Source organism: Podarcis raffonei, chromosome Z, assembly GCF_027172205.1.
Source record: "Podarcis raffonei isolate rPodRaf1 chromosome Z, rPodRaf1.pri, whole genome shotgun sequence".
NCBI classification, from domain to species: Eukaryota; Metazoa; Chordata; class Lepidosauria; order Squamata; family Lacertidae; genus Podarcis; species Podarcis raffonei.
Genome location: NC_070621.1, coordinates 3,498,917 through 3,517,419, shown reverse-complemented (window position 1 = coordinate 3,517,419; position 18,503 = coordinate 3,498,917). Strand labels below are relative to the sequence as shown.

The 18,503-nt window shown below is 47.4% G+C and overlaps 1 protein-coding gene across 2 annotated transcripts in view; it reads right to left on the bottom strand.

Moving 5' to 3' along the window:
* Positions 1-18,503, bottom strand: part of ABCA2 (ATP binding cassette subfamily A member 2) — a 104,934-nt gene that overhangs the window by 32,862 nt on the left and 53,569 nt on the right. For both annotated transcript variants that reach the window (XM_053374978.1, XM_053374979.1), the window contains exons 15-26: positions 17,147-17,320; positions 16,073-16,175; positions 14,834-14,948; positions 10,516-10,706; positions 8,546-8,696; positions 7,534-7,738; positions 6,585-6,749; positions 5,807-5,987; positions 4,414-4,626; positions 3,320-3,516; positions 2,119-2,301; positions 706-890 (exon numbers count right to left, since the gene is read on the bottom strand). In XM_053374978.1, the coding sequence (XP_053230953.1) occupies positions 706-890; positions 2,119-2,301; positions 3,320-3,516; positions 4,414-4,626; positions 5,807-5,987; positions 6,585-6,749; positions 7,534-7,738; positions 8,546-8,696; positions 10,516-10,706; positions 14,834-14,948; positions 16,073-16,175; positions 17,147-17,320 (2,063 nt within the window). The remainder of the gene's footprint in view (positions 1-705; positions 891-2,118; positions 2,302-3,319; positions 3,517-4,413; positions 4,627-5,806; positions 5,988-6,584; positions 6,750-7,533; positions 7,739-8,545; positions 8,697-10,515; positions 10,707-14,833; positions 14,949-16,072; positions 16,176-17,146; positions 17,321-18,503) is intronic.

The window sequence follows — 18,503 nt, the reverse complement described above, 5'->3', positions numbered from 1 at the left end:
AATTCTGTTTCTAGTCTACTGTTTGAACTTTTTGAAAACTTTGGTTTATAGCAGTTACTTTTTCTCATTGATAATTTTCTTGCTTTATCTTAAATAAAATGCTTTGGGGGTGCTTTTTTTTTGCAATCAAGCGGCGTCTAGGTTTTATGCAATAAGCAAACAAGAAAACCAATGAACAATCCATTATTGTTTTGAAACATTTCTTAAGTGCCTACCAAACAACCCCCAAAGCCCTGTAATTCACATGCCCAGGCCTTTGAGGGTGTGACTACAGATCCAAAATTTAAACCAAACCCTACATGCCCCAATTTAAAGATGTCTGCAAATGGGACAGGAAGGCTGGCAACATAAATGCCCCCCCCCATATAGGAATCACTTGCAAACGACCGCAGTGCCTGGAGACAGACAATCAGGTTGTGCATCCACAGCAGTGTCCAGAGGAGGAATGACAGCTGGGAGGAACACAGAAAGAATAAACGTCCGGGTGCACCTGCAGCAGCACAACTGGATGCCTTCCTCTGCCCCAGCTGCAACAAAACGCGTCTCTCCCATATCAGTTTCCACAGCCACAGCAGGCGCTGCAACTCTTCAACTGTTTGACTTCACCCCCAAAGGTGCACTCCTCCATTGTCACATGAGACAGATGGATGCCAGCCAACTAGTCCTGTCCACCCCCCTTTTGTTTATTCACCAACTGCCTGGTACCTGGAAGAGCCTTTCGAAACAGCCCTTCTTGACTGCTTCACTGGGGAGGATGTAGGAGAGCTCTGTGTTGGTGTTAGAGATGAGGAGGCAGGAAGCAACATACTTCTTGATGAACTGTGTGACTCGTGCTTCGGAGCAAGGGCTGATAGAAGACTGGCAGGGAGAGCTGTGGGTCTGCCCAGACTCTAAATGAAGAGGAGGGGGCAGGGGAGAAGGAGAAAAAGATTATTTATTTGCTGTCACCTTATATCAGTTTACAACCAGGAACATTAACAAAAATACAAATATGCATATCATAAGCACATAAGGACATAAGAATAGCCTGTTGGATCTGGCCAGTGACACATCTAGTCCAGCATCCTGTTTTCATGGTGGTCAAGCAGATTCTTCAATGGGAAACCCACAAGCAAAACATGAGCACAAGAGCCTTCAGATTCAGAATCATTTATTGCCTCAAACCATGGAAGCAGAGCAGGGCCACTGTGGCTAGTAGTCATTCATGGCATTGCTCTCCTCCATGAATTCGTCCAATTCTCTTTTAAAGCCATCCAAGTTGGTGGCCATCACTGTCCCCTGCAGGAGGGAGGTTCTACAGTTTATAACGATGTGCTGCATGAATAAGTACTTTCTTCTGACATAAATCGTCCAACATTCAACCTCATTTGATGTCCACAAGTTCTAGTGTCATGAGGGAGGGAGAAAACTTCTCTATTCACTTTCTCTAATGAGAACGGCTGTATCAAAAAACATTGTCACTTGCACTGTGGTTGACCCTGAAGCAGAGTGACCATAAGAGACTCAGCAGAGCAGCAAGGGAGGGAGTGTTTGATGGGATGTATTAGGCCTTTCCTAGCCCCTTGACAGAAACTACAGTAGAAATGGACATGCTAGATAGAGCAGTTGTCACAAGGGCAGCAGCCATTGGGTTTTTACTGCATCTTCCATCTAATCAATTAAACCTGGCCAAAGAGGAAGGCTTCCTATATTTAGGGATCGTTAACCATCCCAAGTATGGCTTTCCATCCTTATGGGTTGGTGGGCCCAGAATAGTTGGGGAGTGTCACCCAATAAAAAACTGATGGCATATAAAACCAGGAAAGATAAAAATAAGCACTGCCTCACACAACACAGAAAAGCCTTATGGGATTTGCGTGGTCCAATAAAGACCTCCGTCTGAGGTGGCTTTAAGTGGAAACTAGACAAAGATATGGGACAGGAAGATGAGGAGGAGGAGCCTATCAACAACCACTAATGCAAACCGCTATATGGAACCTCCATGTACAGGAGCAGTCTGCACTAGAGTGTTAGAAATTGAGCACCAACAAACAAGGGGGGCTAGAGTCAAATTGCTCTTTAAACAAAGAACAGTTGTCTGGTCCTGGAGCCCCTGAAACCACGACACCCAACACTGACCAGCATTGGCTCGGGCGTCCGACTGCTTCTTAACGACGGTAAGCTTGTACCCGTCACCATAGGTGCTCTTCAGAAAGAGGGGGGACCCGCAGCACTTCAGCTTCCCATGAGAGATGATGGCGATGCGGTCACCCAGGAGGTCAGCCTCATCCATGTGGTGCGTGGACAGGAGGATAGTCCTTCCTGTGAGAAAAGGGTTAGGGTTAGGTAAAGGGGCTGTCACAGAGGCACGAAGGACAGGGCAACAGCCCCTCACAAAAGGACACATTACTCAACCACAATGTTCTGGGGAAAGACAACCTTCTGCATCATGCACTCACATTCATTGGAGGTTTTTAAGCAGAAGCTGGACGGCCATCTGTCAGGGATGTTTTAGCTGAGAGTCCTAAATTGCATGGGGTTGGACTAGGTGACCCTCAGGGTCCCTTCCAACTCGAAGATTGACTCTAAGTTCCTTATTGACACAAAGATGAACTAGTTGTCCACCCCAAGGCTCACATTCACACTGTGCATTTAAAGCAGTGCCAAGCCGCTTTGCAGTGTTGGCTCCCCACCACCGCATTCCAGAAAGGTCAGCTGAACTGACACAAGGGAAGGCAAAAGGATAATAATAATAATAATAATAATAATAATAATAATAATAATTTTATACCCCACCCTCACTGGCCAGAGCTGGGCTCAGGGTGGCTAACACCAGTAAAATTACAATAAAAACATAATGGGGGTGGGGGGTGGGAAAAAAAAACCAATTTAAAATACAGGTTAAAATGCAATTTAAAATGCAGCCTCATTTTAAAAGTAGCCCATGGATCAAAACCGTAAGGGGAGGTAAACATAAGGGTCAGACTGAGTCCAAACCAAAGGCCAGGCGGAACAGCTCTGTCTTGCAGGCCCTGCAGAAAGATGTCAAGTCCCGCAGCGCCCTGGTCTCTTGTGACAAGAGCGTTCCACCAAGTTGGGGCCAGTACTGAAAAGGCCCTGGCCCTAGTTGAGACCAATCTAACCACCTTGCAACTTGGGACCTCCAAAGTGTTGTTATTTGTGGACCTTAAGGTCCTCCACAGGGCGTACCAGGAGAGGCGGTCCCGTAGGTACGTGGCTCCTAGGCCACATAGGGCTTTAAAAGATGTGGGTGGGTAGCTGGCGCACCCCACCTGTCAAGCCCCAGCAGAGTGAGGCAGCACCCATTTATCTCGCTTACCTTGTTTGTATTTGAGGATGAGGTCCCAAATAGCTCTCCGTGCATAGGGGTCCACGCCAGCAGTGGGCTCGTCCAAGATGACAGCCCGGGACCCTCCGACAAAGGCGATGGCCACCGACAGCTTCCTCTTCATCCCTCCTGACAGCGTCTGCACCAGGGAGTGGCACTTGTGGGTCAGCTCCAGGTCTTCAATCATCCTGGAGGAACACAATGACATGGGTGGGTTGTTTAGTCTTCCAAAGTGGCCATGTCCGACCCTAGAACTTTGTGGGCTCCTCCACAAAGGGATGAGAGGAGGACAGCATTCCCTTTGCCCCTCTCCCAAATACTGGCCTCCCCTCTCTCCACCCCAAAGTATGATTAATTGAGCCTACCCCAACCTGGTTTGTGTCTCCCCGCCTCTTAACCTGGTGTTTCAGACTACAAAATTGCCACGCTAACTGGCTGGTGGGAATGGCACGCCAAAACATCTGCGTCCTCATCAAGGGCACTGGGTTGGGGCAGGCAGGATTAATGTCTTGGGTTGTACAAATAATACTATGGGAGACCTGAGGATGAGGTTAGCCATCTGTGCACCATTTCTGAATTCTGGGTGCATGTGCAGGTCTTCAACCCCAACCTACATAGCCATGGGACACTGCTCCTGCCAGCCACTGGGGTTCCCTCCCCTGCCAGGGTCAATTGCTATACACGAGATAGAATCATAGAATCGCAGAGTTGGAAGGGATCCCAAGGGTCATCTAGTCTGTTATAGGAATTCTAAGGTCTCTATATATATCCCATTACACACTCCCTCCCTTACTGCTCTGCTGAATCTCTTAGGCTCGCTCTGCTTCAATTAGCCAATCCCAGAGCAAGTGGCAATGTTTTTGGATACAGCCGTTATCATTAGACTACCCATGATTGCCATATATATATATATATATATATATATATATATATATATAATATACTGCTTAGCATTATTATCATTTTTAGTTGAATTAATGTATATTTTTCATTAAATCTATTAATTGCTATAAAATGTTATAATGGTCTGTTGACTGCAGAGGAAGTGTCGGTGCAGAGGAGAGGGATGGGCTGAGCCTGCCTACTTGTCCATCTCCTTGCGTATCTCCTCTTCTGCCATGCCTTTGAGCTGCGAGTAGAACCACAGGTGCTCCTCCACAGTCAGCTTGTCAAAAAGCACGTTGTGCTGCGGGCACATGCCCAGGTTCTTCCGGATCTCATCCATCTCCGTCCGGATGTCGTGGCCATAAATGGTAGCCGAGCCAGAGGTTGGAGGGAAGAGGCCTGTCAGGATGGACCTAAGAGGGAAGCGAGGGAGAGACATCATCAAGCCACACCCACCTACAGTCCATCAACACAGGGGCAAAGAGAAGGGGCCACAAGGTGATTCATTATTTCATTTCATTATTTCATTTCATTGTATTTGATAAATTAGGCTGGCTCTCTCCTTGCTGTCCTTCTGCTGGCAGGTGAAGACTTTTTTATTTCAACAGGCCTTTGGGAGCGGACTGGAAAGGGCTACTGCTGTTAATATTGTTGTTATTATTGGTATTTGCATGTCATGGACTGGCTGGATGCAGGAGTGGTGGAAGGAACTATTAGAGGTTACTGTCCACACACTTTCGCTGCACAGATACTCTTTTAAACTGTTTAGCAGAGCAATCTTCCTGGAAGCAGTGGACAATAACAAAAGTTGTTCTAAAGATGACTCACAAACTCTGTGAAGTCTTGGTCAAGAGATGTTATTCCCAGACCGGGTACAAGCATTATGGTAGCAAATACATTTTCGATGGTTAAAATAAACAGCAATTAACAGCACACTTTCAAACAAAAGTCTCTCTTTATCTCCCACACTTCGTAAATTACAGGAACAGTCCTTCAATAGCTTTTACAGGCAGCACTCTTTCGTCAGACATCTGCCATCAGGCGTCTGCAAAAACGAAGCCGAGTGGTCTTCTTCTTATTGGCACTTCTAGCTGACGCTAATTAGGCTCAGAGTGCCACTCCCATATGTAGAGGAAAACTCTGGAACCTTTTAGAAACTTTCTACTTGTTTCTGGCAGAATGATTCCCTAACAGGAACCAGCTGGGGAACCACCAAAGGAAGGCTTAGAGCCCAGGGATTGGTGGTAGGACAACAATGAGTGGCCACAGGGAGAAAAAAGAGGCAAGGGGAAGTATTGGAAGCTGAAGGGGTAACAGGGTTTAGTGAGAAGTGAGAGTCTGTGGCAGAGAGGAGTCCAGAATCAGAGGCAGAAGCTGAAGCAGGAGAAGAGGGAGGCCAAGAGGCAAGAGCCACGCTGGTGAAGGGTCTCTGGAGGAGAAATATAATTGGGGCAGTTTCCTTTCTCACTGGCAGAATCTGCCCAGATTTAGCAAGGTATCTGGTGGACTTTGCCCCCTCCCTGCCGCCCAGCCCCCGCCATCCTGCAGTTTTGTGATTTTGGTGCTCACCAAAACCCAAGCTGACACACTTACATGGTTGTGGTCTTGCCAGCTCCGTTGTGGCCCAGGAAAGAGACCACCTGGTTCTCGTAGAGGTAGAGGCTCAGCTTGTTCAAAGCCAACTTCTTGTCTGTCTTGTAGATCTTGGTCAGTTTGTCCACACAAACCACCAGTGGAAGGTGGGTCGGCTCCTCCTCAATCCCACGAGTCTCATCTGTATGCAAAGCCAAAACGTTGGTGTGTGTGCTGGTTACTAGCCAACATGCCGCAAAACACAGAGTGCTAAGACCACCCCAACATGAGTTGCAAGCTTGCAAATAGCAACTACTACAACAAAATACTAGCTGGTACAGTACGATCACATTTTATGTGGGGGTTATGTTTCAGGGATGATATGTATATTGAAAAACACATATACTCAAAGCCCCCTGCCCCGGAACCACCCCGTGCGAGCATCCTTACTTTTTGAAGCTTTTGAGCTCTCCACTTTGCTTATTTGGGAAAGGCCCACTCAGCACATGGGCTCTTGCAGGATCTCGCAGGATGACCGAGTTTCTGTAAAATCTTCCAGAGCTGGTGTGCTGAGAGGACCTTGCTTGGTAAGCAAGGGGTAGAGCTTAAGAGCTCTTTAGCGCCAGGTTTCCCTGGCATGGAAATGGTTTTTAAGTTAAATTGGCTTGTGCAATTTCAACTGATCGGCCTTCAACCATGCAAGTTAAATTGCATAAGCTGAGGTTGTGATTGTACTGTATTCTATGTTTCCACGCTGTCCCCAGCCATCCAATGGGGCAGTTCTGCTTCTTTGTCTCACCCAGCCTTCTGTTCTCCATGGCACAAGCTTGGTCTTCCTCCATGATGCTCAGGCGGGTGGTTCGTGACCAGGGCCATGTCCACTCCCATGTCTCTGTGCGCCCATTTCCCAACCAGTAGGATTTCTGAAAGGGGAAGTACCAGGGCCTGGGAAGTCCATACATTCCTATAGGGAAGGAAGAAGAATTGGCATGAAACTGGAGCTAGGATTGGGGCAGAAACTGTGTGCTGCAGAATGATGTGGAGATGTGACCAGAACAGGACTGGAGAAGAACCAGGTTCAAACCCCCTCTCAGCTGTGAAGCTCACTGGGTGATTTTGGGTCAGCCTAACCTACCTCACATGGGAGGGGGGGCGCTGTGGGTTAAACCACAGAGCCTGGAGCTTGCCGATCAGAAGGTCGGCGGTTCAAATCCCCGCAACGGGGTGAGCTCCCATTGCTTCATCCCAGCTCCTGCCAACCTAGCAGTTCGAAAACACGTCAAAGTCCAAATAGATAAATAGGTACTGTTCCGGCGGGAAGGTAAACGGCTTTTCTGTGTGCTGCTCTGGTTCGCCAGAAGTGGCTTAGTCCTGCTGGCCACATGACCCGGAAGCTGTACGCCGGCTCCCTCGGCCAGTAAAGCAAGATGACCGCCACAACCCCAGAGTCGGTCACGACTGGACCTAATGGTCGGGGGTCCCTTTACCTTTAACCTACCTCACAGGATTGTTGTGGGGGGGGGAATGGGAGGGCGGGGGACCATGCACACCTTTTTGAGCTCCTTGGGGGGAAATGGTGGAGGGCAAATGCAATAAAATGGGATGAACAGAGGAAGATTTGAAAGTGAGCCTGTATGTTAGCCTAAGTCAATGGCAGTAGGAGACTGACAGATCTCAACCCTCCTCTCAGCAGGAGGCTGGGCAACCCAACAAAATCAGGTCTCCCCACCCCTCACCCCTGCACATACCTGGGTGTACAGCCTCAATATACCATGTCAGCACCCCGTAGACTACGGCGTCAATGATCAACATCATCATGGAAAGGAGCAGGTTGAAGTCATCCCCCTCCACGGGCGACTGGCTGAAGGTGTGCCACTGGATGCCCACACCTGCCACCTCGTAGAGGGCGAAGTACTTAGAGCCCAGACCAAAGGCAGTGGTGGACATCAGAGACTGGAGAAGAACAGGGAAGGGAAGAGGGAGAAGAGACAAAGAGATGCCGCAGGGTTTTATTGGATTAAATATTTGCACGCTGCTTTCCCAACAACTAAATGGAGCTCATAGTAACTCACAACAATTAATGAGTTAGGAGGCATCCGCTAAGCCAGGATATATGATGTGCTAGGCTGCATCCACACTATAGTCAGAATTCTGCACCAGCACTGAAAACTGAAATGTGGAAGCCAGCATAAATCATGCACATGTCTGCATAATTAATCCTCCTCTTTATGCTTCTGGAGTGGGAGTAAAGAGGTCACTGAAGTCCACCCTGGGCTGGAATTTTTGGCAATACAGATCAGTCCCACTCTTCAGCAGGTTTCAGCAGCAGTTGCCACAGAGATTTCAATCTCACCATTGTAAGAGTTAGAAAACCAATTAAAAAGAATATGGTGGCAAAGCTGTTCTCAAGAAACAAAATTACTGGGGCCAGCATCAAAATCTGCTTGCAGGAAGGTCAGGTTTGGAAAACAGGACAGTAATTCCTTAAGAAACAAGGAAGCTGGCCAGGAACAAACAGCTGTATACTCCCCACCCCCCAAATAATTGTCTGAATTGGAAGATGTCCTGCATAGCAAACAATGGCCTGTGAATCTAGCCAGCAACTAGAAAGGCATTCTCAGAACAGATGGGGCTGTCAGGCATAAATATGTGTGCCTCACTTTCCCTTCCCCTGGTTGCCTGCCAGCAAGTTACATGACGACAGATGCTATCACCATTGCCACCACTCCTGTCTGGGAGGCTACCACATCAGCTACTCACAGCAATGCACTTCTCAAATGCGGTAATCTTGTCATGCGCCACCTCTTCCCGGATGGCGACGTACATGTAAGGGACGTAGCTGAGAAAGTAGATGATGCCGCCACAGGCCGAAGCCAGCTTGGCTTTGGAATACAGCACTGACACCAGGAAGCTGAGGGAAGAAAAAGATGGGCATCCAACACAAATCTGCATTCTCCCACTGAAGGGAAAATGGTAAGTGAACAGTCTCAGGGATGGTTCACCACCCACAGAAGCTTAGCCAAGCCATCAGAACGGGTGGCAAAGCTGTGCCGCTGTTCCAGCACCCTGCGTGGCACAGTAGAGCACCTGAGATTGCTGAGGCTGGCCTCAAAGGGAAGTGAGGCTGGGCATTTGCTGGATCTCATCATGTGTACGTTTCCGAGCAGAATTCAAAGTGTTGGTGCTGACCTTTAAAGCCCTAAACGGCCTCGGTCCAGTATACCTGAAGGAGCGTCTCCACCCCCATCATTCTGCCCGGACACTGAGGTCCAGTGCCGAGGGCCTTCTGGCGGTTCCCTCATTGCGAGAAGCAAAGCTACAGGGAACCAGGCAGAGGGCCTTCTCGGTAGTGGCGCCCGCCCTGTGGAACGCCCTTCCAGCAGATGTCAAAGAGATAAACAACTACCTGACATTCAGAAGACATCTTAAGGCAGCCCTGTTCAGGGAAGTTTTTAACGTGTGATATTTTACTGTATTTTTGGTTTTTATGGAAGCCGCCCAGAGTGGCTGGGGAGGCCCAGCCAGATGGGCGGGGTATAAATAATAAATTATTATTATTATTATTATTATTATTATTATTATTATTATTATGTGCCCCAGGGGCATAACTATGGCTTGGTCAGGTTGGTCCTGGAAAATCATGCCTCTCCCCTCTGGCTCGGTGTGGCCAGGAGTCAGCCCACCTGAATGTCCATGCACTTCCTGGGCCAATCCTCTGCTGCTCTGGGTGGGTGGGCGACACATGCAGGCCCCTCTGGCGAAGGAGGTACTGATGGTGGGGGTACTGATATATCTCCTTGCCAAGGGTGCGAGGGAGCCTAGGTACACCTCTGAGATGTCCCAAGGAAGATGCCATTGATTCTACTTTTAGAAAGGATGCGCAAGACAGCAGAAAGGGACTCTCCACCTGCATGCCCAGGTTAAGGGGCCTGACTGGAGTTGCCTAGCTGAAATCCTGGAGCTCCTGTCACCCACTTGAGGCACCAGCCCTGCCTCTCCATGGTGGCCATGCCGGGACGTAACAAACCCATGGGGTGAATTCAAGACATGGATAAATTTGTGCAATTAAAATTTAAAATTTACTTGTGCAAATTGTGTGTGTGTGTACGTACACACACACACACACACAGAGAGAGAGAGAGAGAGAGAGAGAGAGAGAGAGAGAGAGAATATATACACACACATTCACATATTATGTCAAAGGGCTGTATGAAGATCTCTGAAGCATAGTTTCTTAAACTATCAGCAGCCCTGATCAGGCTCACCAGGGTTACAGGGTTGAGAACAAGTGTGGCGTGCTGCAAGGGGCCTCGTTCTTATTGAGGTGCCTGGACCACATCACTTTTTGACTGTGCATGGGACTTTCATGCCTAAAAGCTTCTTCATACCTCATAAGAAAAACCACACCTGCCTATAGAAAATTAGCATATCACCTTCTCCCTAATCTGCTAGTTTTTAAATGCATAGGGATTTTCATTATTAAGGCCAGAAGAGTGGTAGAAGAAACACATCCAGCATCAAGTGAGGCAGAAAAACAATCTGAGCCCCCAAGGTAGGGGAGGAGCCCACATCTGGTCATTTTTCAGCCTCCTTCAAGCAAGTAGTAGAAAACGACCCGCCTGGTCATGTCCCATTGCCCACTTGAGAAACACAACTGTGAATCAGGAAGCCTCCTGTTCAAATCTATTTTTCACCCTCCGCCTCTGCTTTCCTTCCCTCCCTTAACTCACCAGAACATGATGGTGGCCACAGCATAGATGGCAAGGAAGAGCCAAATTATGAAGACGTCACTGTGCATCAGAACCTTCCCGTACTTTAGAATGGCAGTCAGCGCTGTGACTGAGATGGAAAGCTGGACAAACCCTGTGATAAACCAGGCCACCCAATGCACCGCGTTGTTCAGCCCCATCATTTTCATCACCTGTGAGGAAGAAAGGTAACAGCGTCAGCCCAAGAGGCCAGATTCCATGGCCCCTAGATAGGAGCCACGGCCACCATTTATCTTCCTTTCCTGTTTAGTGAAACACAGCATGTACTGCGCGCACACAATATGTGTGCAATACCAGAGCAGTTATTTTTTGCAATATTGGTATTTAACTGAATTTATTATAATTTGGATTTTTACTTTATTATTCTGCTTAGGCATTCTAATTCTTGCATGCCACTTTCTGCACCTTCCAGTTATGTGGCAGCAGGCATGTATATTCACCACCAGGGAGCGCTGATTCCAAATCAACCTGCATGGTGCGAGTGGTTAAAAGGGTTGGGATTAGGACATGGCAGACCAGGATTCAAATTCCTGCTTAATCTTGAAGTTTGCTGGGTGACCCTGAGCCAGTCAGTCTCTCATCAGCCTAATCTACTTCACAGAGTTGCTGTGAAGATAATATGGGGACAGAACCTTGTATGCCACCTTGAATTCCTTGGAAGAGAGTTGAGATATATCATGTAACTTACTCATTTATTACAGTTATATGTAATAAAGAGACTTAAGAAACTGAAAAACAGCAAGAAAAAGATGATATATAACTGCACAACAGATAAACACGCAACTCCCATGGTGGCTTTAAGTAGTTTTGTTTGCTTGGTTGTTTTAAAGCCTAGGAGAATAAGAAGGTTTTTGCTGGATGCCAAAGTGAGATTAGAGTAGGTGCCACATGAGAGCATTTGAAGAAGGAAGACTCTCTCTTCACGAAGGAGGCACAGCCACACTTAGGCTAGCAGCTCTGTTTAACCTCAGTCCCCCAGATAGGTAATATGGGAATAGTAATACTGACCAGGGCTGCTGCAGGAACAGACATGCAACATCTGTGAAGCAAGTGCTGAGTGCTGCTATCACCAGCGAGGCATCCCTGACTTTCTCAGCCAGGAGGAAGCAAGATTTGTAAGCCACAGCATTGCATTCGCAGCTCAGTCTTGCTCTGCCATCCCAAGGGAAATGCTGTCTAAAAATCCTAATCTAGGCCATTAACCTACCATTTGTTATACTGACCACCTGCGTCCGTGTCTGCCACCTCCCCCTTCTTGATCTCACCTAATTTTCTCTTCCAGTGGCTGAGCTCAGCAGTTCGTTAGCAGGAGACGGGATGTTCTGCTGGAGCACAGCTGAGTTGGCATTTGCCATAAAAATAGGACATATATACTGCAAAAACAAACCAGCCTTGATGGATGTTTTCACTGCCAGCCACAGAGAACCTGCTTGAACTTATTGCTCCAAGAGTTATTTGGGGGCACTGACAGTGGCTTGAAAACAGGGGTGCAGGATTTCTGAGGCCCATCAGCTGCTGTTGGGCTCCCCTCCCCACCCCCTGCATGCATGGCCAATGGTCAGGGATGAAGGAAGATGCTGAAGGACCCCTGGTACCCGCCCTCCCTGGTTCAGAAGATGAGAGTCCTGCCAAATATGCTTCTCCAGAGACAAGAGTGGGAGGAGGGCCTACACTGCAAAGAGCAATCGTTCCAAACTGCCCCTGGGAAAAGAAACAACCTACTACTGTCTCTCTGTAGACCAAGGCTTCCACAATTTCACAGGTCTCTTTAGATGGTCTATTTATTCTGCTGTCTTAAGTTGCAGGATTTCTTTTTTTCTTTCTTTTAAAAAACACATCCTTATGAGAAAACCACTTTCATGTTAACATTAAAGCTCAAAAGGCGGTTTGGACAACAGCCCAGATTGGAAGGATTAATGATTTAGGAATTTCTGCGTCATTAAACTTCAGAAACTTTAGATAACAGAGTTGGATAACAGCCCGGATTGGAATGGAGCCAGAGGAAGCTGCGCTGACAAAAAGACAGTTGAAAAAAGATATATATACAAATAAAGCTGTACTCGATGGATGAAAGGATATATGATGTCTGACATGATTGAGAATTGTAGAGCCAGAGATGGAGAACTTTAAAGCGTTAAAATCGAGATGTGGAAAATATGGAAACAACGAGGAGAGGCAGGATTGAGATTTAGAGATATGCTTCAAGGTCCAGACCATGGGAAGCCCTGAAAAATTAATAATTATAATTTGGATGATAATTTGTTTTTATTTTAGTTTTTTATTTTAATTGGATTATGATTTGATATGTTAATTGGATGTTTTTTATTGGAAAATTAATAAAAATGATTTAACAAAAAAAAAAGTACTTAACAACAGATCCTCCTTTATTAAGGAACCAGCCTAAAATTTTATGCCCTCTCCTCCTCCTCTTTCTTGCAACCTTTTAAAGTTAGGTGTTATCTAACAGGATTGGGGGTTCTTTCAAATCTTAACACTGCAGCCTGCAGGATACAGCAACTGCCCAAGAGAGTGGCATTGCTCACACCCAGGATAAGGAACGGAGAAGCTGCTTGCAGGTGGGTTTTGGCACAGGCTGCAACCTTCTTGCAGACAAGGGTCCCGGTAGAGAGGTGGGCATGGTGCTGAAGAATAGGTCAGAGAGACAGACAGAGATGCTCAGAATGATTTTAGTGCCAGGAACCAGGCCTGGAAACTCAGTCAGGGCAGCGGGAGGGAGGGCAGGGGCTTCCATTTGCTTAGTCAGCCAAGGCTGGTACTGGCTAATTTGGGAGTTGCTATCTATTCTTCCGCTTCCCTGATGGAAGCCAAAAGGAAGCAAGCCCACTTTGGCTAAAGCCAACCGAGTGGATCTGATGCAGTTTAACCCCTGTCCACACGAAAACAAGCATTTTGGGGACTGGTTTCCTTAGAAGCATCCAAAGTAATTTTGTGCCCTGTGGATTTCTCAGCCCCCAATGTGTTTATTGAATGCCTAAATAAGATTGGCTATTGATGAGAAAAATGATGAAAGCTGGACCATAAAGAAGGCTGATCGCCGAAGAATTGATGCTTTTGAATTATGGTGCTGGAGAAGACTCTTGAGAGTCCCATGGACTGCAATCTTAAGGAAATCAGCCCTGAGTGCTCACTGGAAGGACAGATCCTGAAGCTGAGACTCCAAGACTTTGGCCACCTCATGAGAAGAGAAGACTCCCTGGAAAAGACCCTGATGTTGGGAAAGATGGAGGGCACAAGGAGAAGGGGACGACAGAGGACGAGATGGTTGGACAGTGTCCTCGAAGCTACCAGTATGAGTTTGACCAAACTGCGGGAGGCAGTGGAAGACAGAAGTGCCTGGCGTGCTCTGGTCCATGGGGTCACGAAGAGTCAGACACGACTAAACGACTAAACAACAACAACAATTGATGAGAAAATAACTCATAACTTAAAAGCGACTCTGGGGTTGAAGCACTCATCTCGCTTTATTGGCCGAGGGAGCCGGCGTACAGCTTCCGGGTCATGTGGCCAGCATGACTGAGGCGCTTCTGGCGAACCAGAGCAGTGCACGGAAACACCATTTACCTTCCTGCCGGAGCGATACCTATTTATCTACTTGCACTTTGACATGCTTTCGAACTGCAAGGTTGGCAGGAACAGGGACAGAACAACAGGAACTCACCCCATCGCGGGGATTTGAACCGTCGACCTTCTGATCGGCAAGTCCTAGGCTCTGTGGTTTAACCCACAGTGCCACCCACATCCCTTTTTAAGCAATATAGTGGCCATTTATTCAATATACAAATGAAACTGTATAAACTCTCCCAAGCATCTTTGCAGAAAACGCTATCCTGAAGAGTACGTCTTGAATTATATTCTTCTCTCGGAACAAACTATCTGTGATGGATAAGGAAAAGCCTTTGTGCTGGTCCTAGGACATTATATGCTGGATATGTGGATTGGTAACAATAATTTATATGATACCTGTGGAAGGGGGTGTTATATATGTTTTTTTATATTGGAGCAGATAGGAAATAATGCAACAGCTGAGCAGGATCAGACCAAAACACTCACTGAGCCTAGCATGCAGCTTTCCACACTGGCCAGCCAGATGCCACCTGGAAGACCACAAGGAGGGAGTGAAGGCAACTGCCCGCAGCATCTGGTGGCCAAAGGTACACTGCTTCTGAACATGTAAGCTCAATATTAGCCACTACGGCTATCATTGGGGCCAGGCCCTGGCAAAGGGCACAGCCCACCCACCAGAGAAACAAACTCTTACCTCTTTCAAGCGGTGCTCCTTCTCTGCCACAATATGCTGAATCATCATTGCCACTGAGTATACCCAGGAGATGACCATGCAGAGGGGCATCATGTGCTCAATGACGAACAGAAAGCTGCAGGGAGGAAGGGGAAGGGGGAAAGTAACCTACCACAGGTTTCACCAGCTGGGTGCCTCCCAGCTTCCCTGGGGCTACTGCGAAATGCTGTCCAAAACATTTGGAGGGCACCAGGCTGGTAAAGCCTGACACATAAAAGCAGGAAAAGGGTCCTCGAGGTATCCTGTTGGTCAAGGAAATTCTGCCTCCTTCCCTACAGACCCCTCAGGCGCTAAGATTGGCAGTAAGGGCCCTCTTGGTTTTTGCACTCCCCTCTGAATTTTGAGGGTAGCAGTAGGTCAGGAGAGGGTCTTCTCTGTAGCAGTTCCTAATCTGTGGAACTCTCTCCATGGAGGTGCATCTGGAACCTTCATTGCACAGCTTCTGGAGAATGCTAAAGATGCACCTCTTTACCCTGGCGTTTGATATTTGAGGGGTGCATATTTTTAGACCCTACCTTATTTTGGTGATTGTGAGCTGTTTTAAACTGTTTATAATATTGTGTTTTAGTGTTATAACCCACCCTGGGACCTTAAGGTGAAGGGCAGTTTAATAATAATAATAATAATAATAATAATAATAATAATAATAGCAGGAAAGCTATAGTCAAGCCAGCAGAAGCAGCTTATGACTCTGCCCTCAGGGCAACACAGCCTCCTGACTCTACTCAAAGTTTCTCCCAAAGTTAGGAAGAAAGTCAGGCTGCAGTTTGACCTTGGGATAAGAGGACCTCTAGCATCACCCTTGCAACTTCATCCCAGTGCCGTAAGAAGAGAGGGACCCTCATACCCTGACAGTGAGAGTATGAGACATTTATGACATTGTTTCCAACATTATTGGTCAACCACTGGACCCAAACTTTGCTTTGGCCCTTCTGCCAATAGAGGGCGATCTGGACCATTCCCCTTGTACATACAGAACCAACTATTCAGAGATCACACACCGACACACACACCCTGCCCTGGAAAGACCAAAAGGCCATCTCTGATGGGATGGCAAGGGGGAAGTTTGAGATTTGGCTCTTTCTGAGCACCTATCACAACACAGGAGAGTTGTTAAGAGGCCAGAATAAACACAAAACAAAACAAAACGGACTTCTCTGTCTCTTTTGCTCACACACAAACACACTTCTAAGGACTCACTCATCGCGGGTGTAGCACGGGTATGGAAACATCTGCACGTAGTTTCCGGGTTCAACCACATCGTGGCCCACGAAGGTGTTGATGATGGCTCGTTCCATCATATCTAGCGAGGGAGAGAGAAAGACCCCAAATATCTGTCACCCACTTTGCTCACGACACCTCTCGGCTGTCACCTCATACCAGCCATGCTTAAGACATGGAAAAGGTCCTTGCACCCAGGGGATTCAGGCAGGGAGACCAGAGGGCTTTGCTCTGCTCTAGACCACCATTGAGGCCACTTGGCCAGGGGGCAGGAGCTGCTGGTCTGCTGGCTCTTCAGCCACACCACTGCAGATGGCTAGTGGGCAATATTGCAAGGAGGGGCTCAGTTGGTATCAAGGGGCCAATGCAGCTTCACCTGACCCTCTGCATTTGCCTCTTGAGGCTGTGGTCCAACCATCACATAAACTTGACCACATCTAAAAATTTTGTGTTGTCTGTTTTGCCATTTCCAATGTGGTTACTTCTGCTGCTGACAAAGGCAGTCTGCACTGCAGCTGGCCCAGAGAAGTGGACTGCCTCTTCAAGGTGCAGAGTACAAAGCAAAGGTTCAGTGAGCCAGTCCCTCCTGTTGGTGGTCCTGCCTCTGGGTGTTTCCAGGTTGCCAGTGATCCATGGCAGGGCCTTCTTGGTGGCGGCTCCCTATTTCTGAAATGCCCTCCCAAGTGAGTCTGTCACACTCATTATTTAGGAAAAACCTAAAAAAACTGTGTTGAGTCTGGCATTTGATGTTCAAAAGGTTTGCTCCTGGCAACCCTGAAATTATTAGTCATCCTGAACTCCCTACGAGAAAATTGTGGGCTATAAATGCAATAATAAATAAATAAGTTCTTAAGCTATATTTTATTAGTGAAGGCTTTGCTGCCCTGAGACCCCCTTTGGGAGGCAGGGCGAGATATAAATCACCACCATCACCTTGCAGTCACATGCACAGGGCATATGATCTAATGAGAAGCTGCCTTGCCTGAGGAGAGAACAGGGCATACCTGTGGCCCAAGGATGGATGGGAAATAGGGAGGCTGGTAATGTGCTCACCCTGGATCCAGACAAAGCCGTAAAGGAAGTAGAAACGGCCCCCGGTGTTTGGCCCAGGCCGCCAATACGCACGGCGGATCTCATTTGTCTTTTCTGTGAAGCTGGAATTTTGCCGGATCTTGTACATGACGTGAGGAGGGAGAGTGCCATCTTTGTTTGTTTGGAAGATCACACCTTTATTGGGGGTGGGGGGTGGGTGACAGGACAGAAAAGAATGCATAATAAGAGCCACGAAAACCAGCAGCCATACATCTGACCAGATAATAATAATAATAATAATAATAATAATAATAATAATAATATTGTATTTATACCCCGCCCTCCCCAGCCAGAGCCGGGCTCAGGGCGGCTAACACCAATAAAATCACAGTAAAAACATAATAGGGAGAAAAAAAGGGGGGGGAAACCAATTTAAAATACAGGTTAAAATGCAATTTAAAATGCAGCCTCATTTCAAAGTAGCTAATAAATCAAAACCATAAGGGGAGGGAAACATAAGGGTCAGACCGAGTCCAAACCAAAGGCCAGGAGGAACAGCTCTGTCTTGCAGGCCCTGCGGAAAGATGTCAAATCCCGCAGGGCCCTAGTCTCTTGTGACGGAGCGTTCCACCAGATCGGGGCCAGTGCTGAAAAGACTCTGGCCCTAGTCGAAACCAATCTAACCACCTTGAGGCTTGGGACCTCCAAAGTATTGTTATTTGTGGACCTTAAGGTCCTCTGCGGGGCATATCAGGAGAGGCGGTGCTGTAGGTACGTGGGTCCTAGGCTGCATGGTACATGAGATGGGCCAGGCTGCTGCATCAGACCAAAGGCCCATCTCAGACAGCAACCTGTATCTCACAGTGGCCAGCCAGATCCCCGTAGGGCATGAGTGCAACAGCCCTCTCTCCCACTGTGGTTTTCCAGCAATTGGATCAGGGTGCAAATTGCTTAGAATGTCAGGTTTCTAGTCCTAACGGCTTGAAATTCTTTGTGAATGTTGCTTCATAACAAGGGCTTGTGATCTCTGCAGGAGCCGAGGAAAAACACAGAATGTGGTGTTGGACACAGAACTTACTGTTTTTGTAAGAAAAATCAAGATTCTAGCCCTTAACCCCATAATTTTTAGTCCCAATGATAAGATGGAAACTGTGCAGGCAACGAATGGCTGTTGGGGTGGGTGAAAAATATTTGCAGTAGTTTTGGGCAGTCATCCATGTTTCACTCAGGATAGCAAAGAAGGTATAAAATATGCAAAGTCCAATTAATTTTTTTTTGCACAACTATACAAAATAAGAGTAATGTGTGCAAGAGTATACCCATACAGTTCTGGGAGCTGCCTCCAGAGTAGCAGGTCAGGCAAAAAGCAGTAGTGGTC